The 24621-nt window shown below is 37.7% G+C and overlaps 1 protein-coding gene across 1 annotated transcript; it reads right to left on the bottom strand.

The window, feature by feature from the left end:
• Positions 1 to 36: 36 nt before the first annotated feature.
• Positions 37 to 23895, bottom strand: LOC128017776 (uncharacterized). Its single transcript, XM_052603295.1, has 33 exons — positions 23739 to 23895; positions 21943 to 21984; positions 21640 to 21687; positions 21429 to 21488; positions 20447 to 21307; positions 19320 to 19400; positions 19112 to 19174; positions 17727 to 17786; positions 17533 to 17568; positions 17082 to 17138; positions 16946 to 16996; positions 16095 to 16160; positions 15923 to 15979; positions 15797 to 15844; positions 11258 to 11287; positions 11097 to 11177; positions 10979 to 11026; positions 9861 to 9923; positions 9590 to 9784; positions 7143 to 7202; positions 7014 to 7064; positions 6879 to 6935; positions 6739 to 6783; positions 6610 to 6648; positions 6486 to 6536; positions 6042 to 6083; positions 5490 to 5528; positions 5219 to 5410; positions 4708 to 4794; positions 4548 to 4587; positions 4418 to 4472; positions 2200 to 2533; positions 37 to 1601 (listed from the first exon to the last, which is right to left on the bottom strand). The coding sequence occupies exons 1-33, from the start codon at positions 23739 to 23741 to the stop codon at positions 1188 to 1190; spliced, it is 3456 nt and encodes a 1151-aa protein (XP_052459255.1). The 5' UTR covers positions 23742 to 23895; the 3' UTR covers positions 37 to 1187.
• Positions 23896 to 24621: the final 726 nt, after the last annotated feature.

Raw genomic sequence — 24621 nt, 5'->3', positions numbered from 1 at the left:
CAAAGTATACATATTTTATAAAAATGTATTAAAAGATCTTAATGAAAGTAACCTTCATTCCAGTATTGCACAACATCATGTCAAGACATGAAATAACTTTGTGTGTGTGTGTGTGTGTGTAACAGCTTTAGGGTTGTTAATAATACAATCTGTGCAAAAGCATATGAAAGATTTACATAAAAATTCAGTTTATCTAAAGCCTAAAGCCTTTTTATTTTTAAATAGATAAAAGTGATTCTTGTCTGCGGCTTCTTTCTCACCAAAAGCAGAACCAGATTGTGAACAAGAACTGGTTTTTAACCACAAACTGTGACCGCAGCACAGCAGTTGTACAATACAGATGCAATGTAATATCATCTGTGACTACATATCCTCATTTTGTAAAGCTGAAGTATTTCCTGTGAATGTGCGAGGCTTCCTCTATCACTAAACCATATAGCAACGTCTACAAGATGTCTGTTAAAGATCTCATGATCTGGAAAGCATCTGCTGTGTACAAACATCTGATAGACATCTCAAAGATGTCAGTTTTACATGCATTCAAAATCATGAACATCTTAATGACATCGTATCAGGGAAATAACTACAAGAATACGCTCATAGCACACGTACATCACAAAGACGTCTATTTGACGTCTGCAAGACATATTTTTTAGAGTGTTGCTCATCTGCAATACATCTACAGGACGTTTCCAATCAGATGTCAAACAGACGTTTAGAAGATGTCTGTAAGATGTTTATGATTTCGAATACATGTAAAACTGACATCAGATGTTTGTACACAGCAGATGCTTTCCAGATCAAGAGATCTTGCAGATATACATCTGCTATCTGAGTAAGAATGTGAGGAAGTATTTGTGCTACAAACCAGTGTGTTTTATGAACACGATAGTCAATTAAAATATAACAGGAAATACCAGTTTGCCACATATTTAAGTCTCTTAAATATGTGGAGGAATCTTGAAATCGTTGGCGTGCAGAATGGATTTCTTAAATGCATCATCTAGAGATGTCATCGAAAGTGTTCGCATACAGACAGCGATTCACAGCAACAAAGCAGCTTGACTTCACTTCATCTCAGTGAGAGTCAGAACTTGCTGAAAATCACCATTCCATTTTATGCAAATGAGCAGTGACAACCAATGGGAGCGCAGAGATCTGACACCAAAGCTTATCTGAGATGACTGCTAGATGTATCCGCCGGCGTCGAGCAGCTGTTCTCTGATGGAGCTGAACGCCGCTAAACCTTCATGCAGCTGTTTGGCCAGACTCCGCACTTCGGCCGTCACCTCCTTCTTGCAGCCCTTCTTCACCTCCTTCAAGTCTTTGGTGAAGTACTTGTCTATTCCTTTCTGCAGACTGGCTAACTTGGCCAGCGTGCATTGAATGAGTTCTTCCGCTCGCTCTACCGGGTCGCTAGCTAAGCTAATGGTCTGGAGTGCGCGTCGCACCTCCCAGTCGCCCGTGTAGTAGTTGTTTCGTCGCAGCAGCGGATGAGATTGCAGTCGACAGAGACCTTCAATGACGAATCGCAAACAGTGCTGCATTTCCACCAGCTGGGCCTCGTAGTCCATGATGATTAGCTCAATCTTCTTACGGTCCTGCATTAAAACACGAGAGACCGCGTTAGATGTTGTTGGCGTTAGTTATTAAAAACAGCTCATAATTAGTTCATTTGAGGTTTATTAAATAAATAAATATATATAACGTTTTCGATTTTTAGAATTTTTCACTTAGAATTAGCTGGAGTGATAAATGCACTAGATTCATTGTTAGTTCATGTTTACTAATGTTAGCAAATATAAATTTATTGTAAAGTTAGCATTCACATTACATAATATTTACATTTACTCCACATGGTTTCGACTCCCTGGTAATGCATGAACTAATAAAGTGCTTTTATTTGTTAAAAAACACAATGTACATGTAAATGTATTTATTTACTATGAAACTGTAGTTGCATCTGTTAACTATGGTTAAACAGTAATAGCTATAATAAAATGGGTATCAGATTTGCTGAAGTTTTTCAATGCAATGTTTTTGAAAATCAAAAATCCAATTATTTATATTTGGAAGGCTTGGTATGGAGATTAATTGATTACATTTTTTGTGAGGGGAGGGACTGGCATAATTAATTCTGCCTAAATAAATGGTGAAAAAGAAAATGTAAACATGCCATTCAGCGCTGGACATACGCACGTGCATGTTGTTGATGGTGTCTGAGAGGGAGGCGGAGGCGGCCGTGATGCCCCCCGCTGTAGCCACGCCCACTCCGATGGCCGTGATGATGATGGACGCTCCGAACGTGACGGGGATCAGAGCCAGCCCCACGATGGCCGCGGCTCCCCCCACAGCGGTGGTGGTTCCTCCCGTGATGTTGGCGATTTTAGCGTTGTGGTGGAAGTTGCTGAGGTCGTCGGCGATACCGTATAAGATCAGCACGTGCTGGTAGAGCAGCTCGGCGCGCTCCATGAAGAGCTTCAGATACACGCGGAGGCCGCGGTGGACCCTATCAGCGACCGCTTTAAACGATCTGACACAGAGACACAGAGAACGGTTAAAACAAACAAACAAAAAACAGGGCTTTGGAGTTCTGAATGATGATGACAAAACCAAACCAACCTAACTCAATCTCACTTAATTTGTATTATTATCATTATTACTTTTCCAGAGAAAAAGTTTGTTTACTTCAAGTAAATTTATCTTCATTTAAGAATGTAAAAGTACATTTATTTAAGATGCAAAATGACTACATTACTTTTTTTTTGTTGGTTGGGGGGGGGGGGGGGCATCTTGTTATGCTTAAAACAAGAGCAAATATCTACCAATGGGTTCAGACAGTGTTGTTCACTGAACGCGTTCATATTTTCGCCGAACGCTGAACTTAACGAATCACTTTTCATACAATGAACGAGAGCGGCGCTCACTCTGGCAGGAATGAACAGCACGCGCAGTTCACGTTCACGCTCATTTGAAAAGTCAGGTTTTACCAGGGCTTAATTTGAGCCGGAACATGTGCCGTCACCTACGACACAGGAAAGTTTGCTTAACTTTTTCAAATACAATGGACAGTCAGATCCCAAACAAGCAAAAATCGTTTCCGCTGATCAAAAAGGAGACCACGGTGGACAGAGTAGCCTAGTATTGATATCTCGTTATTTCGACATAATAAAGGGACATTCTAATCTGCATTAAGCCACATTAAGCGTTCTTATAATGGTTTTCTATGGGAGGAAAATGCTTAACCGTTCATATTATGGGCTCATCTGATTTTTTGTACATAGCATAGCCTATTTGTTAGGATTTTAGTATCATAATGATTAAGCTAATAAATGCACGCACAATTATCCGTGAACTTGATTTGAACAAATGCCTTTCAACCTGTGTGTGCAAAATTCAGAATTAAATTAATGTGCAGATATTTGTACAAATAGAGAGTATAGGCTATGTGGGCATACTATACTGTTGTAGCCATAAAAAAAAAAAAAACCGTTTCATATTTGTTAAAATATTATAATTTTTTTTTCCATTTATGCTGATTTATGAAAAGTGGACAGCACGACCGAGTAAGATAGGATGCGCAATATGAGACGTGGAGCAAGTCAGACATGATTTTGACCGTTGAAGTTGAAGTTGTTATAGAAAGCCTTTCTTTAAAGTGAATTTCGTTTTGTATAAATTGTATCTTAATTTTAATTAGTTTTGGAGTGGCAGTGATTTGCAGCTGGTAATGGATGGTAAAGAGGTTCTATTGAGTAAGATAGTGGCCTATCTTTAAATAATTTAACAAATGAACGTGAACTAGTTCGTTTTTAGATATGTGAACTAAGTTCATTTAAAAAAAAAAAAAAAGAACTATGAACATGAACTAGTTCATTATCATCTGTGTGAACTGAACATTGAGCTAGTTCTTTTTAAGTATGAACTGGCACAACACTGGGTTCAGAATATATAGATAGATAGATAGATAGATAGATAGATAGATAGATAGATAGATAGATAGATAGATAGATAGATAGATAGATAGATATAGATGTGTATGTATACATACACATACATAATTTGTATTTTTTGCTAATTTTAAGCATAAACGTACTTTATTTCTGTACATGTCTGTGGGGAAAACCGGCATCAAATTTGCTGCTTTTTTCAATGCAATGTTTTTGAAAATCAGAAATCAAATTATTTTGTTAAAAATTAAGAATCCATAAATAAATAAATGAGAAAATTAAAAAAAACAAACTTAAGGATGAACAATTTTTTTTTAGAGTTTTGGCTTGAAACAAGAAGAAACAGCTGCTAACTGGGTCAGAAACATAATCTTGTTTTGCCTTTCTTTTGACCCCAATGCCACCCCCCCACCCCCACCCCAACTCTTATACAAGAAAATACATAACAAATAAAAATGAGTTCTTACATGGTCTCTTCTTCTTTAGTGCTGATGGCCTCATCAGGAGGTATTTCATCCCAAGCTGAAAACACAGACTGAATGTTAAACGAGTCGGATCTGATGTGTGTGAGGTGAACGAGTGAATGAATGAACTCACACTCCACTGTGTTCCACCACTCCATCAGACTGTCAGTGTCCTGCCAACACAACACACACTGATCAATCAGGATCACATCAGCTTCAGTCCAGGGATACAGGCTGCACAAGGACCTGTATGAACAGAATCTAGAGACATAATGAAGTAAACATGGACTGACCCCTTCATCATCCTTTTCCTCGCGCTTCTGTTCTTCCTCTTGAGCTTTCAGTCGTCTCATGTCCATCTGAGCCGACAGCCACTCGGCCTGGAAGATTTTCAAGAAGTTAAAACCTTTAAATTGATCAAAAGTGACAGTAAAGATGTTTATCATGTTAGAAATGATTTCGATTTCAAATAAATGCTGTCCTTCTGAACTTTCTGTTCATCTGTGAATCCTGAAAAATCAAATGCATCACGGTTTCCACAGAAATAAATGAAGCAGCACAACTGTGTTCAACACTGATAATAATCAGAACTGTTTCTTGAGCAGTAAATCATCATATTATTCTGATTTCTGAAGATCATGTGACACTGGAGACTGGAGGAATGATGCTGAAAATACAGCGGAGCATCACAGAAATACATTACACTTTAACACAGATTCACAGCTGGTTAAATTGTAATAATATTTCACAATTTTTACTGGTAGTGTATAAATAAAACGGTGTAAAAATGAACATTAAATCTACCTTAGCAGCATCAGACAAGTGAAAATCTCCAGACACGGCTCCTGGAGGCTCCAGGAAGTCTTCAGAAAACTCCTTTATGTCTTTAGTCTGATGAAATGATGAAGTTACCGGCGTATATTCCTCCGCCAGCTCCACGTCTCCTGCTTTGAACAGATCTGCACCCTTCTGAGGGAGCTCGCCATCTTCAGAGCTCTGGAGATATCAGACATCAACAACTTCATCCAGATCTGAAAGATGAACAGATGAGCTCGGAGGAAAGTCAGTCTCTCACCTTTGAGTCTCGATGCGACCGAAGAGGAGGCTTCTTCATCTGCAAAACAGTTTTAAACTCCATCAGCTGCGTCTGTGGCATAACTTTACCACATTTAAAATGATTATTATCATTAAAACAATGGACAGTAAAACACTTATAGCAGAAGTACATCAGGCCAGCCAGTTACAGAATATATTATTATTATTTTATTATCGAGTTCAGTCCTTTCAAATTTCACTTTTAATTTGTAATTATTTGTGAAACGTACTTGCAATCTCTGAGTGAAAATTGTTTTTACACCATTATTATTATTTTTTTTCCCTCTGCAGACGGTAAACATTAAATATAATACACACAATTTGGAAACAACAAACAAATAAAATAAATAAATACGGAATGAAAATCATTTTTGCACTTTTTTTCAGTGCAGACAGTAAACATAAAACACAATATTTGGGAATTAAAGAAACAAAACTTAACGGGAAATACAATAACTGAAAAAGAAAATGATTCAGAAATAAAATTAAAACATAAATAACTGTGAGGAAGTGAGAAGACGGGTTTGTTCACCTGTGAATCTCTGCTCTGCTTGATCTCAGCTTCTTCAAAACTCTAGAAAACACGAACATCAGGGAAATAACTTAAACTGAAATATAGAATTAATGAAACTATATAGCTTTATAGTATTATAAAATATTGTTATATATTTTAATGATAATTCATATAAATTTTATATACTAAAAAAACTACTAATAAAATAACTAAATTACTAAATAACAACAAAATCACTAAAGTTTAAAATGTAAATAAAATTTTTTAGATATAATGAACTCAAGCTATTAGCATAAACTATTATATAAAAAAAACGAATATAAATAATAAATGATAATAAATAAATAAAAATGACTAAAACGTTAACATTTTAGATATTAAAAATATTAAGAAAATATTTCAAATTATATTAATGATAATAAAACAACGGAAGACTTCTCCGCTCTGAGTTTGATGCTTTACCTTTGACTGTCTGCGATGCAGGTGAGGGAATGTAAACATTGGTGGTTTCTTCTGTACAAAAAAGTGGAGTGAAAAAAAGAAGCTAAAAATGCAATAAAGTCACAAGAGCTTTCTTAAATCTCACCTGATGTTTCTTGCTGGCGTCTGACTGTGTGAGATCTGCCTGAATAAACCAAAACCCTCTGCATCAGAAACCTCCGGGTGTCTGAATCGCGGAATGGCAGAATGTTTAATAATTAGTGCTGCTTCTTACCTTTGAATCCCACGCTGGACTCGTAAAGCCATTAGAATGTGGACTCTGGGAAGAAAAAAAAAAAAACAGGAGTAACATGAGCAATAATGCGAGCAGAAGTGAGCAGAACATCAGATTTTCTGGGAATAAAGCGTCTGTACCTGAACACGGTTGGGTGAGTAACTGCGTCCAGCTTCAGACTTCAGGAGCGTGTCTGTCTGAAACAGAGATATGAGAGATATGAGTGAACAGACAGAGATCCTGAACCCCTGCGCTCGTCTGGACGTCTGCTCTACCTTCAACTCGTGACCGAACGCTCCCTTCAGGTCATCGAACCGCTCGCCGTCCTGAAAGCACAGGTTTAACAGTGTTCAGACACAAGAGCGAGCGCAGAGGATCATCAGTGTCATGTGACTCAGACAGACCTTCGTCGGAGGATGAGGAGTGAAGCCACAAGCCCCCTTCAGCTCAGCGTCAGCTCCGTCCTGTCAAACAGATCCAGTGTTAACACACATCTGATGCTGGCACAGATATCACCAAACATTCATTCAATAAAAAAAAAAAAAAAAAATTAAATATAAAAAATACTGATAAAAGCTATATTATATCTGATAGTAGAAAATACAATTTTACAGTATATTGGATTTAAAAATAAGATGAAACTGTCAAACTGACAATAATGCAACATGTATAATGTAGAGCTGTAGTCAAGTCCAGCTTTGTCGAGTCCAAGTCCAGGACTAGTCGAGGCCGAGTCAAGACCGAGTCCAAAGAGGTTCGAGTCCAAGTCAAGTCCAAGTCCAAATGAGAGAAAAAAGGGTCCTCTTCAAGACCACATACTTAGCTACTGATAATGTATGTGATGCGAGAGACAGCATATCTCCTATTCTAAGAATGGGCCCCCATGCCCCCCAACCATGAAAATATCCAGGTAAAATAGAATATATTTCATACTTTTCAAGGGCCCTCTCTTCCTTTGGGGCCCTGGTAATCAGTACTGGTTTTACCCCCAGTCCGACCCTGGGAGCTAAACTATAAAGGACACTGGCCCTCTAGAACAAAGTTTGGAGCTGTAAGGTCAAATTATTTTTATGTACTTTATTTTCATTTTATTTACTTTATAATGCTGCTTTTGCTGACATTATGTCTGATAGACTACTCCAGTATGCATTGACCATAATGCATACAAAATGTTTGCAAGTACGACGTGGATTTTAGAATAAAATAATATATTGCGTGGAGCTGTTACTGTCTATGACCTTATCTATGTTGCATGTAAAAATAAAATATGTAATGTAATAATTAGGGTTGTGCCTGAAGCCAAATACCTATTCGGAATGGCTCGGATAATGGCTTAAAAAACGAATAACGGACAAGGAATAATTCTGTCTGAATACTCGGCTGAAGCTGACACACTCTGGTGTTTGCTAGATAACAGTTGAGTCAGGGGATCAGCGCAATATTATACACAGACCTCTAAAGTCATGAGTGTGAAGTGAATGAATGTAAACTTTATGAGTGAAAAGAGATCAAATCAAACACAGCAGTGCTGTTGCCTCTCCCTGCATCTCTCAGAAATTAGAGCTCTGCAAGAGAAATGAACCAAGAGAAAACATTACCGGATGTATGTAATGTAACCGGCTGGAGACGGTAATGTTTTCTCTTGGTTCTAAATAAATGCGACTTATATATGTTTTTGGACTGATGCGACTTATACTCAGGTGTGACTTATAGTCCGAAATATACGGTATAAGTGAAAGTGAAGTGACATTCAGCCAAGTATGGTGACCCATACTCAGAATTTGTGCTCTGCATTTAACCCATCCGAAATGCACACACACAGAGCAGTGAACACACACACACACACACACACTGTGAGCATTTATGCTGCGGCGCCCGGGGAGCAGGTGGGGGTTCAGTGCCTTGCTCAAGGGCACCTAAGTCGTGGTATTGAAGGTGGAGAGAGAACTGTACATGCACTCCCCCCACCCACAACATACATCATACACGTTATAGTATTTGTATATATTTAAAAGGCAATGATTTAAAGCTTAGGCTACGATATGATACGAATGAATGGAATAAACACAGCGCGCTCACCAATCAAACAGCCGCGCTGCGCGTCTCAGTCTCTCAAAAACCAGATCAGTTCTCTCTCAAGAGTAGGCTAATAATCAGCTTCGATACGGATACATTGTCTACTTGTCCTACATGTTTGCATCTTTACCTTTTGCTGGTTTGCGCGGAACACACACATCTGTTTAGTGAAGTTCATTAACATTAAGACTCGCTCAAAGTGTTCTGCGTAATGAAAATGTGTGCATTGAATGGATTCAGTCATGTTAAAATAATCACTAAACATTTGTCATGACATCTCTCTGCTGGCATGATAAATATTATTTTAGAAATGAATAATTATTTTAGTTTAACACCACATACCACATACAAGGATAGCCATTTTAAAATGAATCTATTAGCAGAGCTACTAAAAGGGATGTTTAGTGCTGGAAATCCATTTATTCTTTGCTGAAACTTCTGCGTCATCATGAAGAGCGGGTCATGGTTGCCCAGCAACAGCAGACGCCACTGGAGCGCAAGCGCAGGCTACAGAGTGCTTTGGAAATAAGGAGAGCGGCGCGCCTAGCGTTTCCACACGTTTTCAGTCGCGACATCATGCAAATCTGGTTTTGTTTTGAAGAAGACATCGGCCGAGACCAACTAGAAGACAGAGACAAGTCCGAGTGCAAATGCAAGTCCAAGTCCTGACTCGAGTACTACAGCCCTAGTATAATGCATTAAATGCATAAATACTGTACATTACTGCATCCAGTAAATAGTACATTATGATTTTCTCTTCTGAAAAGGGTTGTACCTCCAGATGTGGTGTTTCCTCCTGGGTTTGGTTATTAGTCTTGTCATGCTGTGAGCAGACACAGAAGAGTGTGTTCACACCAGAGAAGTGCTCAAACTGAAGAAACAGAGAGGTGTCAGCACTCACCCTGGACCGAGCGATGACAAACCCTCTGCGTGGAACAAACTTAACTTGCACTTTCTTTTTCAATTTCTGCTAAACATATTATAGTAGTACCGAGCATGAATGACAGATGAATATAAAAGGCAAACAGGAGGACCGGGATCTCTACCTGTCCATCCGTCTCCTCTGTGTTTGATTCTTCATCATCCAGATGTGTGTCCATCTCTGGGCTCTACAACAGAAAACACCCGTGTTACTCAGAGGCTTTGGTTTCAGCTGAACTCAGTTCAAGAACTGAATCCTCTGCTTTGATTGAGTCAGTGTTTCTTCAGTCGTCACACACCGAGGTCGTCTGTTGATGTCCACACACACACCTACAACATCCTCAAACACAGCTCAGAAACTTGCCAATCTTTTGCATTTCTTCTCTGAATTTCTCTTATAATGTATTTATTTTCCCCTGTTTTTAAAGTTTGCATTCATACTCAAAGATTCACAGATTCATCTCCTGTAAGAAAGATTTATTAATTTAATTTCATTATTTTGATATCAGATTCATATAGTGTTCCTGTAGCTCAGTTGGTAGATCATTGTGATATCAAGCACAAGGCTGGGGGTTCGATTCCCCGTGAACACATGATAGGTTAAAATTTTTAATTTTTAATTGAATATCCTGAAGAACTTTTTTTATCCCCAGATTCATCTCCTGTAAGTCAGATATATTATTTAATTTAAATTAATTTAATTGTGCTTTCTTTTCATTTGATTGTTCTTTCCGATTCCAGATCTCCTGTAGATTGTAGACTGTAGCTATTTGTTATTCAGATTAATCTCCTATAGACCAAATGTAATGTAATGTAAAATTATGAAAAATATAATGAAAACTATGTTTACACTGATTCCATCAGTGGAGGACCATTCATTGACTTCAGACCAACTGCAAAGCTATCCTAAAGAAATCAGCAGAGCAGTTATACGTTCATAGTTTTTATAAATATAATTTATATTAATATCTTCTGTTTTTTATTTTAGTAAGCAAGTTTTAGTAATGTTTTTGTCTGTTTATTAAATATATATATATATATATATATATATATATATATATATATATATATATATATATATATATATATATATAATTATTTATTTATATTTAAAGATTAAAAAATGCGGATCAAACCATGTAATACTTGATTAATTTTAGGTCCTGAATGTTTTTAAAATATAGGCTTTAAATTAAAGCACACTTTATATTTCTCGTAAACTTGCAAACACAGAATATATTACCTTCGATGATCGGTGAGGCACAGTAGGCATGAATTTATGTGACTGCTTCTGTAACAAAAATTAATAGTTCAAATCACAGCACACATTAACAGCAAAGTGAAATATCGTGTGTTTGTACCGGTTTGCAGTCCACAACTTCTGATTTTTTCTCTCTCAAAGCGTTGAGATCAGCATGCTTCCATGAGGAGGGTAAATCATCCTAATACGACAATTAAATGCGGTCAGTTCATATGTTGCTCATCTCTAACATTATTAAAATTATTACTGAAAATAACAAACCTTATAGTGTGGAGCTTCAGCAGATTTCACCTGAAGATGTAAATTAATATCATAATCATGAACAATATCAAATGTTAAAGTTGGCTTGACTAAATAATGACACATGAATTACTGGCAGATAGTTTTCCCATCAGCCAATAAATATACAATATGTGCTATAGAACAAAATGTCAAAGCATCTTACTTTTATTGACATTTAAAAATCTCACGTCTTTGAGAGTTGTACTGTGGTTTACTGTGGTAATAATCTATCTGAAGTAATGTATTGCATTTTAAATACCAGAAAAGATCAATGAAAGTGTTTAATCCAGCACTTTTAGAAAATTAGAGACCACTTCTTCCGTTCATTGCAAAGACACTTGAGCGAGCTGTGTTCAACCAGCTCTCTATGTTCCTTGTACAGAACAAACTCCTGGACAGCAACCAATCTGGCTTCAAAAGTGGCCACTCAACTGAGACTGCTCTGCTCTCGGTTACTGAAGCCCTGCGACTAGCAAGAGCAGCTTCAAAATCCTCTGTACTTATCTTACTAGACCTGTCTGCTGCTTTTGACACTGTTAATCACCAGATTCTCCTGTCCACCCTCAGAAAGATGGGCATCCCTGGAACTGCTCTCCTGTGGGTTAAGTCCTACCTCTCTGACAGATCCTTCAGTGTGTCTTGGAGGGGTGATGTTTCTAAGTCACAACACCTTGCTACTGGGGTTCCTCAAGGCTCAGTACTTGGACCACTTCTCTTCTCCATCTACATGACGTCATTAGGATCTGTCATTCAGAAGAATGGCTTTTCTTATCACTGCTACGCTGAGGACATTCAACTCTACTTCTCATTCCAGCCAGATGACCCGACGGTAGCTGCTCGCATTTCAGCTTGTCTGAGAGACATTTCTAGCTGGATGAATGACCATCACCTTCAGCTTAGCCTTAATGAAGACAGAACTCCTGGTGATTCCAGCTAACCCATTGCTTCATCACAACTTCTCTATACAGCTGGGTTCATCAACCATAACTCCTTCAAGGACAGCCAGAAACCTAGGAGTTGTGATGGATCATCAATTAAGCTTCACTGACCACATTGCTACAACGACCCGGTCCTGCAGGTTTGCCTTATACAACATTAGGAAGATTAGACCCTTCCTGTCAGAGCAAGCAACCAAACTTCTTGTCCAAGCTCTTGTTCTCTCCAGACTTGACTATTGTAATGCTCTCCTGGCAGGCCGTCCTGCATGTACCATCAAGCCTCTACAACTGATCCAGAATGCAGCAGCGAGAGTGGTCTTGAACGAGCAGAAAAAGCTCTCTTCATCAGGTTACACTGGCTACTAGTAGCGGCTCGCATCAAATAAAAAGGCACTGTTGTTTGCCTACAAGACGACCACTGGCACGGCACTAACATACCTAGACTCATTAGGTCAGACTTATGCACCCTCCAGAAGCTTGCGTTCTGCAAGTGAACGACACCTTGTGGTAAAAACTAGCTACTGTCTGTGCTAGACTAAATGAGACTTGTTTACTGTTGTTGTTCTCTAGTTCATCTGATTACTTCTATTGTTCACCTCATTTGTAAGTTGCTTTGGATAAAAGCGTCTGCTAAATGATTAAATGTAAATTAAATTATTATAATAACAGGCTTCGTACAATGAAATTGAAGGACTTTCAACGACGTTTGAAGCAACACTTTTTGTTTTCAAACAATATCTTATCTTTCAAATTCAAAAAAAGATTAATAGACAAATAAAAACATACAAATAAAATAAAATGGCAAAAATAAAATGAAGCACGTGCAAAGTAGGCTTTGCAATGATGTCAACTTTAAATATTGGGGACATTAACAAATGCCTAACATTTGTCAGGACTCCAGTAAAGGTTACGCAGTTCACCAGTAGATGGCAGTGAGGGAATGACTTTAAAAGTGAAATATAGCAGCAAGTGAGCACATGCATTTACAGTAATCCTCTGGCAGGCTAGTTCAAAGGTGTTTCGCAATTAAAGGGTTAATCCAAACCATCAAGTTTAAAGTTTCATCAAGTTTCAGTTATTTAGGAGTTGTCAGTGGTGCATAAGATCTTTAAGAAAGTTTAAGTAAATGATTAATAAACTATTTAAATGTAAATTTATAAAACTTATTATTTAGACATGCGATAACAGTTGTTCAGTTTGTTAATAACTGCTTTATTGATACATATTCCAGCTGTGATTCATGATTTAGTCAGGTTATAGAATATTTAGTATTTGCCAGACATCTATTTTTGTGAGCTCATCTAAAGTGAGGATAATTTATACCTTGCAAAGCATTTACAAAGGAGATTTAAAGGATCAGTTATATTTCAAACAGAAAAGTTAAACACAACACAGATTTTTTTTTAAATTGCAAATAATGAAACTGTACTTCTGTATCAATCCCTCTGTGTTGTGACTCTGACTAAACACACACACACACAAACACACACATTCACCCCCCCCCCCCCCCCCCGACTAAACCCAAACACACACACACATTCACCAACCCCCCTCACTAAACACACACACACACATTCACCAACCCCCCTCACTAAACTCACACACACACACGCACACATTCACCACCCCCCCTGACTAAACACATTAGCCCCTTTCACACTGCCATTCCAGCAAATACAGGGGTAAAGTGTTCCGGCAATTGTTCCCGGGTCGCTAGATTTGGCACTTTCACACTGCCAGTGATGACCTGGGATATGTGCGTGCTTTCACACACAACCCTTGAAGATCCCGTAACGACATGTGACATCAGCGCGTGACGTGTAATGTACGAGTCGACAACGCTTGGAACGTTATACTTTCACTGAAGCAAGCAAACGATCTCTGCGTCAGCGCGGAAAGTGAGGAACTAACTGATCTCTGCTTCATTACAGTTTGCACATATTTTTCCATCGCGAACGTTGATCTCCCTATAAAACAGCCGGTAAAAGAGTCATCACTTCAACACGGCATTAGATCTGGCTTTTGTTCACACAGCGCTCGTCCCGGGTCGAACCCGCCAATGTTACTAGGTCCCCGACCAAGGTTCAATGCCAGAATCAATCCCGGGACGTGTTTCACACAGAAGGCGACCCGGCAATGTTTCGGCAATATGCCGGGTCCGACGTGCAGTGTGAAAGGGGCTATACACACACAAACATTTTGGACATATTTCAAAAATTCGTATTCAAATCAAGATAGCCAACTTCTTGTTGTCATAGCTATTGACTGTGAATTAGAAAGTTGTCCATCTTGATAAGATCAATTTATGTACCGAGTTTGGTGTCTGTAGCTAAAACTAACCCCCCCCACTTTTGGCAAAAGGTGGCGCTATAGTGCCTCCTCCACGCCCTTTTATTAGCTTTTGCAGGTGTCATTAATATGAATGTGTTTTGAGTTTCATGAAATTCAAAGCAAGTTATCTACCTCAAAAACACCGTAAAACTATTCCAGTTTGACATGTTGCCATGGCAACAATATTTTAGATATCAATATTCCCACAACAGATTTATTGGCCATGTTTTGATTTTATTCTGATGAAGTTTGAAGCAAATCGAGTAAAAATAAGATGCTGAATTCAAAGCATTTTGAAAATGAAAGTGAAGTGACATTCAGCCAAGTATGGTGACCCATACTCAGAATTTGTGCTCTGCATTTAACCCATCCGAAATGCACACACACAGAGCAGTGAACACACACAAACACACACACACACACACACACTGTGAGCACACACCTGGAGCAGTGGGCATCATTTATGCTGCGGCGCCCGGGGAGCAGTTGGGGGTTCGATGCCTTGCTCAAGGGCACCTAAGTCGTGGTATTGAAGGTGGAGAGAGAGCTGTTCATGCACTACCCCCACCCACAATTCCTGCCGGCCCGAGACTAGAACCCACAACCCTTCGATTGGGAGTCCTACCCTCTAACCATTAGGCCACGACTTCCCCATAATGACACACTTCCTGCTGCCAGAGGGTGGCGCTATAACTTTGACTCCTAATAGTCACATATATGCGATCGTATAATCTGATGAAGTTTGATTAAAATCAGGAAATGTATGTGGATGGTATTAGACACTTCCTGTTTCTCATTTCTTGCCCTAATTTCAAAGCCTTGCCACGAGCAAACCGTTCGAGATATCAAAAATCCCCTGGCAATTTTTCATCCCCAATGTCTTGAGATCATATTGACTGAGTTTGGTGGCAATTCGCTAAAAAACTTATGACAAGTATATAAAATTCCAGAGCATGCACTTTTTACATAACTCTAAATAGCCAACTTCCTGTTGGGCGGAGCCTATGACATGCAGGACGAAAGTTGATGAGATCTATAAGTGTGCCGAGTTACATATGTCTGTGTGTAATTTTCAACATTTACAGGGGTTAGTCTGATTTTATTGCGGTCTGAATTCCAAAATGTCAGTATTTTTCTCCTGCACCACTCAGAATTTTATGAAGTAAATATTGTTGTAATCTTTTATTGTTTTTTCTCCAAATAAAAATAACATACAAACTGATATTGATCCATAGAGATCATATTTTACCTTAGAGCCTCTGCGGTGTATAATAATCTTGGGTTTTGATGTTTTCTTCTATAAGAGAAAAAAACAATCGGTTATGAAATACATCAATCTGAAACTATGATGATTCAGAAATAACGAGCTTCGTACCGGTTTATACTCAGCAGCTTCATTCTGCTCTTCTTCTTCATCCGTGCTGTTAATGAGCTTTAACACAACACAGAAATCATCACAGAACGAATCAATATGATCTGCAGATCTATGAAACAAAGACTGAGACTCCTCTTGTGATCTGAGCTCTATCATATGTGAAGAAATGCACCTTTGAGTGTCGATTCAGTGAGTTTGTGTTCGTCTCGGAGCTCTTCATTTCATCTCCACTTTTATCCTGAAAACGCAGACTTTGAGTTTTTTTTTGCATGTCATTTCTTTAATGGTATTATAATTTTTTCCCCCCAGGTTAACATGTAAAAAAACGAAGTTCGACTCTATACGGCGTTTAAAAGTGTACGGCACAATGTCAATGTCCATATAAAGGAATTTTCCATACTGATTTTTCACCGTTGTTTTACATTTATTTTTAATTAGGCATCGTAAACCTATAATTTTCTTTTTTTTTTTTTCTTCTTTTTTTCCTTTATTTCATATTATAAACCGTGTAATATAAATCTGTAATTTTTCGCTTTCTCATTTCCTGCAATTCTGACTTAATTTATTGTAAGTAATAAACAGGGTTCTCATAATCACGATTTGAAAAGTGTTTCAAAATGTTGAAATTAGCAGCCTTTTGTCTCAGGGTTAAAGAGGATTGTAATATAAATAATTAAAATTAATTAATAAAACAAAACCCTCACCCTGGATAAATTAAATTAAAATGAAATAGCTGGAAAATATTGCACTGTATATAATACATTATAAATTATAACATAAATAATATAGAAATTACAATAAATACATCATATATAAAATTATTATAAATTATCAAAATATTATATACTATACATGTTTTATTTCAATTCAATCATTTAAAATAATAAAAATATATATCTTATTTATAATAAATTATTTTATTTTTAATTCTTTACAATTGTTGTACTTGTATGATGACTGTAGCTGTAATTGAGTTTATTTCTTCTTTTCTTTCCAGAATTTCTTAGATATAAAGGAGCTAACCTTGGAGCTCCTCCTGATGAGCAGCGAGTGTCTCAGTCTCCTCCCCAGACTCTGAAAGACCAGCACAAACACAGATGAGGAGGACGAACACACACTCAGACTCAGAGTCCCGTGAGACGACTGCTGCACATCCTACCTGCCTCCCGCTCTTCTTCAGATCCTCCTCTCCGCCTCCAGCAGACGCGGCTGGAATCTGAAAACAACAGTGTTGTGACAGAGCTGTAATAACGTGACTGGTGTTCTGGCCCGCTGCCAGCACATATCTATGTGTTTGTTCACGTATTCAGAGGATTTCACAACCACAAAAGACACAAGAACACACAGACCACGGGAATTAATCTAGACTGTGCCCAGGATACATATGTGAGCTGTATTACTGCATGCAGAGATGGATGTTTTTTAAGTATTTTTTACTATAATAAAATGTAATGTTTGATTTTACATGCTTTATTCGTTTATTTTGGTTTAATGATTTGGGTCTCCGTTTGAGTGATATTGAGTTATAACCGCTCCACCCAATACTTGAGTAAGAGTTCCTTCTGAGTGATTTCAGTTTGTCTTCCCGCTGATCTGAAGGAAGGACTCACCCGGACAGAGTCTCTCCGAAGCGTGAGCCTGCCGGCCTGCAACAGAGAGAGAGAGAGAGAGAGAGAGTGTGAGAGAGTGTGAGAGAGAGAGAGAGAGAGAGAGAGAGAGAGAGTGTGAGAGATAGAGAGAGAGTGTCAGTGTGTTTGAGCATCTCGACTGTATCTCTACTGTAGTTCAGATGATGGTAACTCACTGGTTTCCAGTCTGGAGAGAGCTCAGGACTGTGTTCAGGCCAGTCCTCCACACAGTTCTCCTGTAAATCATGGTGGAAATATGTAGGTGTATGTGTTTTATAAAGCATGCACAACAATTAAATATGAATACATAAAAAAAAATAAGTATGAAATATGAAGAAAATGAATATATGTTTTTCCTTGCTACATGAAGGTCTAGTTGAAAGTGAAAGTGAAAGTGAAGGAAAGTGACGTGACATTCAGCCAAGTATGGTGACCCATACTCAGAATTTGTGCTCTGCATTTAACCCATCCGAAATGCACACACACACAAAGCAGTGAACACACACACACACACACACACACACTGTGAACACACACCCGGAGCAGTGGGCAGCCATTTATGCTGCGGCGCCCGGGGAGCAGTTGGGGGTTCGATGCCTTGCTCAAGGGCACCTAAGTCATGGTATTGAAGGTGGAGAGAGAGCTGTTCATGCACTCCCCCCACCCACAATTCCGTCCGGCCCGACACTAGAACTCACAACCCTTCGATTGGGAGTCCAACCCTCTAACCATTAGGCCACGACTTCCCCTTAAAACCCACCCCGGAGACTATTCAACAAGCTTTGCTTTGCTTTATTATTAAATTAAATTAAATTAAATTAAATTAAATTAAATTAAATTAAATTAAATTAAATTACATTTTATAATTTTTGTAAAATAAATATATATTTTATTTACAGATTTGTCAAATTATGCAAAATGTATACAAATGCCAAGGAAACCAAATTCTTCAAATGTTTATAAATATTTTATACAAAATAAACCTTATAATTTTTTTTAATGAAATAAATAAACAAATGTTTGTAATACATTATTCATATATAATTTTATTGTATGTTTTTAACATTAATTATATATTTTAATAAATGTCTTATTTACAGAATTGTCAAATTATGGAAAATGTATAAATAAAAAGAAAATTAAAGAATCTGAATGTTTCTAACATTATTTTAATTTAAATAAAATGTATTCATAAACATAAATATTGGTATGAATTAATAATATATAATTTAGTTTATTTATTTTTCATTAATCAATTAAACATTATTTCATGCTTATTTAAAAAATTGTCAAATTATGCAAAATGTAAACAAATTCTAAGGAAACCATATGGTTATATCATTATTTGTATATAAATATAATGTATTATTTAAAAATTAATTAAACAAATACATATTTGAATTAAATTTATATTTTATTTTATGTTTTATATATTATTGTTTATTGTATAACCCCCCCCCCCCCCCAAAAAAAGAAAAGAACTAAAGCATTTAAATTTGAGATTGTAAAATGACGAGTGAGGGGAACATGACAAAAGCAGGCTGTAATGCAGCACACACACCTGACCGATGAGCAGAACGTCTTCGTACACCAGCGGATCTCTCTCCACAGCAGCCGGCGTGATCTGACAGATCATAACAACAGCACAGAGAACATTTGTGTCAGAATAGACGACGTGAAGAACGAGTGGCAGCACACAACTGAAGATTACCATCAGACGATAACCTGAGCTTGAGCTCCTCTCCCGCAAAAACAGAGAGCTACAGTACCTGAGAGAGAGCAGGGGGCGGATGCAGGCGCCTCGGGGCTTTACTGCGGGGAGCAGCTCTGGACAGACGCCTCCTGAACATCTACAAGAAGAACAGAGTCCACAGTCAGATCAGACGGACAGAAAACACCTGAGGATCTTCTGAACATCTTCTAGCCAAAGACGTTTACTGTTTTTTTTTAATGAATTAAGTTTATTTGATCTAAAATACAGCAAAAACAGTAATATTGTGAAATATTTATACTGTGTAAAACATCTGTGTTCTGTGTGAATCTCTGTTAAAGTGTCATTTATTTCTGTATTTTCCCCATCATTTATTATTCATATAAACTCTCTATTCTTCAAATCAAATTCTACTCCCCTTTTTTCAACGTAATAATAAAACATGTTTCTTGAGCAGCAAATCAGCGTATTACAGAAATTATGCTTTATTTAAAATATATTTATAATATATTCAAATAGAACTATAGTTCTTTTAAACAGTAAAGTATTTCACAATGTTACTGCTTTTGCTGTTTTTATGATCAAATAAACGCTGAGCAGAACAGACTTTTAAAACCTTTTGACTGTAAGTGTATTTCCGGCTGAAATGCGTTTCTAGAAAGCAAAACTGTTATATATACATAAATAAACGGTATATTTTACATGAGTATATCTGGGTTATTATAGTTAACTAAAACTATATAATAACAATAAACGATAACTGAGATAAAGGTTTTATTTTATTTCAGCTAGTTGCCAAAGCAAACATTTCTCATCTTCATTTAGATAGTCTTGTATCACTTAACTAAAAAATAAAATAAACACCTTTAGAGGCATATTTAAATAATAGTAATAATGATTTGAATTACAGTAACATAGAATACAAGTTGTAATATTTTAACTTAAACAATAGTAAAAAAAATCGATGAAATAATAGGGTTAATTGAGTACAATTTTATCCTACTCAATTCAATGTTAAAAACAATTATACCTAAATTCACTCTAATGGTTTCTCAAATATACTAAAATAATACTGATCTGAGCATAAAAGCTTTTAGAGTCCCACTAGAATCCAGCTGGGCTTAAAATGAACAGATATTGAGAAGAAGCCACACAACTCTGATGTTCTACTCATCTGTTTCTCACCAGATCTCCATTTGAGAGGTTTGTGGAAGATGATGCTAAAGCTGGCGTCTCCTGAAGGACTCTGTCTGTCGAAACATCATGAGCCTCATCCTGACGGGACAACAGCAGATCCTCCTCGCTCTTCTGAGAGGAACGGACTTCAGTCTGAGGGGCAAACAGAGGATCCAACGCCTGGATGTCAGAGACTTCAGATCTCTTGAAGATATCGTTGGTGTCAGAAACGAACGGCGAGGAGGACGCTGAAGGAGCCTTGAGGAACCCGTCCGCTTTAGAGGAGGCTTCTTGATTAACACTGGGGGGTTCAGACGCTGGAGCCGGGAAGGTCTTCCCTCTGGAGAGGATGTATTCCAGGAGAGGATCCTTCTGATTGGACGAGGGCCAGGATTCTGCGTTCTGATTGGATGAGGGCCATGATTCTGCATTCTGATTGGACGAAGGCCAGGATTCTGCGTTCTGATTGGACGCAGGACAGGATTCTGCGTTCTGATTGGACGAGGGCCATGATTCTGCGTTCTGATTGGACGAGGGCCATGATTCTGCGTTCTGATTGGACGCAGGCCAGGATTCTGCGTTCTGATTGGACGCAGGCCAGGATTCTGCGTTCTGATTGGACGAAGGCCAGGATTCTGCGTTCTGATTGACATCAGTGTCTACCTTCTCTTTGAAAGGGTTGAAAATGTCTACTTCTTCACTCCGTTTGCCTGCCGCTGTGTCGTCTTTGTAAAAATCAGGCGGAGGAAACGAAACCCAGTCTGGAGCTGGAAAAGGATCATCTGAAAACTCTGCCGTCTGATGAACGCTGTCACTTTTGGATAAACTCGTGTTTGGTAACACACTGTTCTCCGTTTTCACATCACAGTCCTGCAAACACAAGCAGATTCACCAGAGCGGTAAAGATCTCAGCGCTGACTGAGCTTCCAGTGAAGTTAAACTGAACTGTTAGATGCTATGTAAAGCTTCATCCGGTTTTATTCCAGCTCACCTGATCAGAATGATTCTCTCCGACTGTGTGGACAGCACCTCGATCTCCATTCACTGGACTCTGAGAATCAAAGTATTTTAATAAAAGAACAGCGTTTTTAAATCTTCTGTAACATTATAAACGTCTGTACTGTCACTTTTGATCAAGTGAATGCATCTTTTATTAATAAAAGTATTCATTTGTTACAGTGTTTCTGGTCATTAATGCATACCTGTGGATCTGAAGAGAAAGGGTTCCAGGAGACGCTGCTGATGCCATTCTAGAGCAGAAGATCAAGATTAAACAGTTTAGACTGGATCATAAGAGCAAAGACACATACACAGATTCCTCTTTCTACACTTTAGTGATTATTTCCATATCATGTCTTTCTTTCTTGCATCTCCGTCCCTCCAGTGTTACGTTCTGTAATGATCCTCATCTAAAGAAGGAAAGCTGGAAAGGCTGGACATGATATTCAGTTGGAGTGAAATTAATAAGAATCACATAATCCAGATCGAGTTAATCAGAGCCTCACCTCCATGATCAGACCTGAGACACCAAACAGCGAATCTCCATCCTGTGAAAACACATACGGTTCAGTAATGGCCAGAACATTACACAACAGATTTGATTGCGCTTTATCTATTCACATTTCAATTGCAATGCATCTAAGGCCGTTTCTTTCTCTGCTTGGTCAGCATTTACATGAACAAAGGAACAGGTTTGAATGATTTTTATAGAAGGGTTTGTTCATATATCATTCAGCCTGATTATAGATATGAAGAGATGCATCGATCCAGTCGGTATCGGCTCAGATGCTGCCATTTTTTGTGTGTTTGGGCAAATCTGATATTGTGTGTATACTATTCTCTGTTATTGTTGAGTCCCACGAAAGGCACACAAACATTACATCTCAAGCTCACTTAAACTCTTCTCTCTCCTGCGGCTGTCTGTCATCCTCCAAACTGTGTGTAAACAGATTTAATACAATACGCATCAATATTTCTTCACTTTGCACTAGTGATGTCTGGTTCACAAATGAATCGCTTGATTAAACCGGTTCTTCTTAGTGAACCGGTTGAACCAGTTCACCAAATAGTGCTGAATCGTTTGAACCAGTTCGTGTCTCCATTAATACACAAATTATTTATTTTTTTAACATGGCCAACACTCTCTGAGTCAAAATAAACCAATATCTCTGAGTAATTAATTTACTGAAACAGTAGTATCATAATACTTTTCTGCGCAATCAAAGAGTATTAATAGTTCTTTCTAGGTCTGTCCTGTCTGTCACATGTTGATGCCTTTATTACTGTGCAACACATTTAGAGGAAACATCTATTCAGTTTCTACACAGATGTATACTTGTTTTTTTTTTACAAGATTTTATAAAATGATTTTGCACTCTAGAATCTAGAGTATATTTTGCTGCTGAATAATCCACAAACCTAGTTTATAAAAGTATTTTTGTCATAGATTATATATATATATATTATTTCTTATTTTTCATTAAAATGAAGTTGTGTAAAAGTAGTAGATTTTGATTAACACAAAAGAGTGCTGATCAGGGCAACACAGAGAAGTAGAACAATTCTACATTGATTAAAAAAAAATAATAATAAAACTGCTGGTATCGGATTGGATCGGTATCGGCATACACTCCGAATTTTCAGTATCGGATCAGTTCTGAAAAAAGTGGTGTCATTGCATCCCTATATTGTATTCCTAAAAACACGACTACAATGCATTTTAAAGCAGTCAGTGAACTGGTGAGTGATATCTATAGTTCAGCCTGTGTTACTCTATTCATCTGGGAGAGTTAGGGTGGTGTCTGGACTTTAAATGGTGCTAATCACTTGCTCATCAAAGGTTGCAAAAGCAGTCGTGTTTCAGCAATCCGAGCATGACGACGCATAGAGAGTCAAAAAGCGTGAAGTCACCGATGACATACACAAGCCCACACATGTGCACGAGACACCATACATGATGTGTAGCTACATTTAGCCTCGATAACATCCGAGAATTATTTAAATGGCATTCGAGCGCGTGAAAAAAAAAAAAAAAATACTCAGATGCATTAATTCATATTGTAAAGAAACATCGTTTTCTGTGAAGTTGTTTTGCAACGACTCGTATCATGTAAAGCAAGCTTGAATTGAATCATTAAACAGCATCATCCCAGTATTGACATCATCTTCAGCATCTGCAGCAGTGTCTGGTGAATAAAAGAAACGCGCGCGGTTGTTCTGTTCAGCAGTAACACTTTATTGCGCAGCTCACTATTTAATTCATTATCGCCTGTTGAAAGCATATTAAATAAATCAAACTTACCATTTCGGCTATGGAGTTCCCAGAGAGGCTTACAGGAAACGTGTGGAAGAAATAAAGCACTCACCAGTCTTGTTATTTCAGACAAATAAAAAGGTCGCTAAATAAGCGCATCGACCCGTCTGCAGTCGCGCAGCAGTATCAGTGGAACAGTGCGTCTCGATCGAGCCTCTTTCAACACTCTCTCGAGCCAAACTATGTGAACCTACCTGTCGAGCTCAGGTGCGTCACGTGTCATCCTGACAGACCCGATCCCGACATTAATACTCCATAAAGATGCTCAACTAATGCAACAACTCTAACTCGCTCATCTGGATGTGATTGCTGGCTTGATCTTGGAGATGCTGTCATAGCATCAGGTCCGTAAACTCGGGAGCAGGTTTATTTCATGTAAACAGAATTAGATCGCATCTTTTTGCGCATATAATTGATATTTAAAATCGGTCTGCTACCACCACTACTTTATTACTAGAGTATCCTACTTATCCAGGGACAGTAATTTAAAATAATAATCGTTATTAAAAATGAATTTAAAGATAATATAATAATTTTGTGTAGTCTTTCACACTATGGACACAGACAGTTTTACTCAAAGATTTATTCATCTTTTTTTAATGCAGAAATTATTACAAGCTTTGTACAGTCATATACAGCCAGCAACCAGTATAACAACAAATAAACATTCATAAGAATATGTAAAGTGAAACAACTGATGCCAGGGCCACAGATAAATATTATTATTATTATTTTATATTTTATTGAAGGTAACATTGGGTACAAACGTGTAAAACCATCAATATACAAACAAACATTTATACAGACATACCATACCAGAGACAAAAAAAAAAAAAAAAAAACATACATACATACATACTAAATAGAGGTG

The sequence above is a fragment of the Carassius gibelio genome, chromosome A7, assembly GCF_023724105.1.
Source record: "Carassius gibelio isolate Cgi1373 ecotype wild population from Czech Republic chromosome A7, carGib1.2-hapl.c, whole genome shotgun sequence".
NCBI classification, from domain to species: Eukaryota; Metazoa; Chordata; class Actinopteri; order Cypriniformes; family Cyprinidae; genus Carassius; species Carassius gibelio.
The sequence above is the reverse complement of the archived record's forward strand: the minus strand, read 5'-3'. Positions and strand labels throughout refer to the sequence as shown.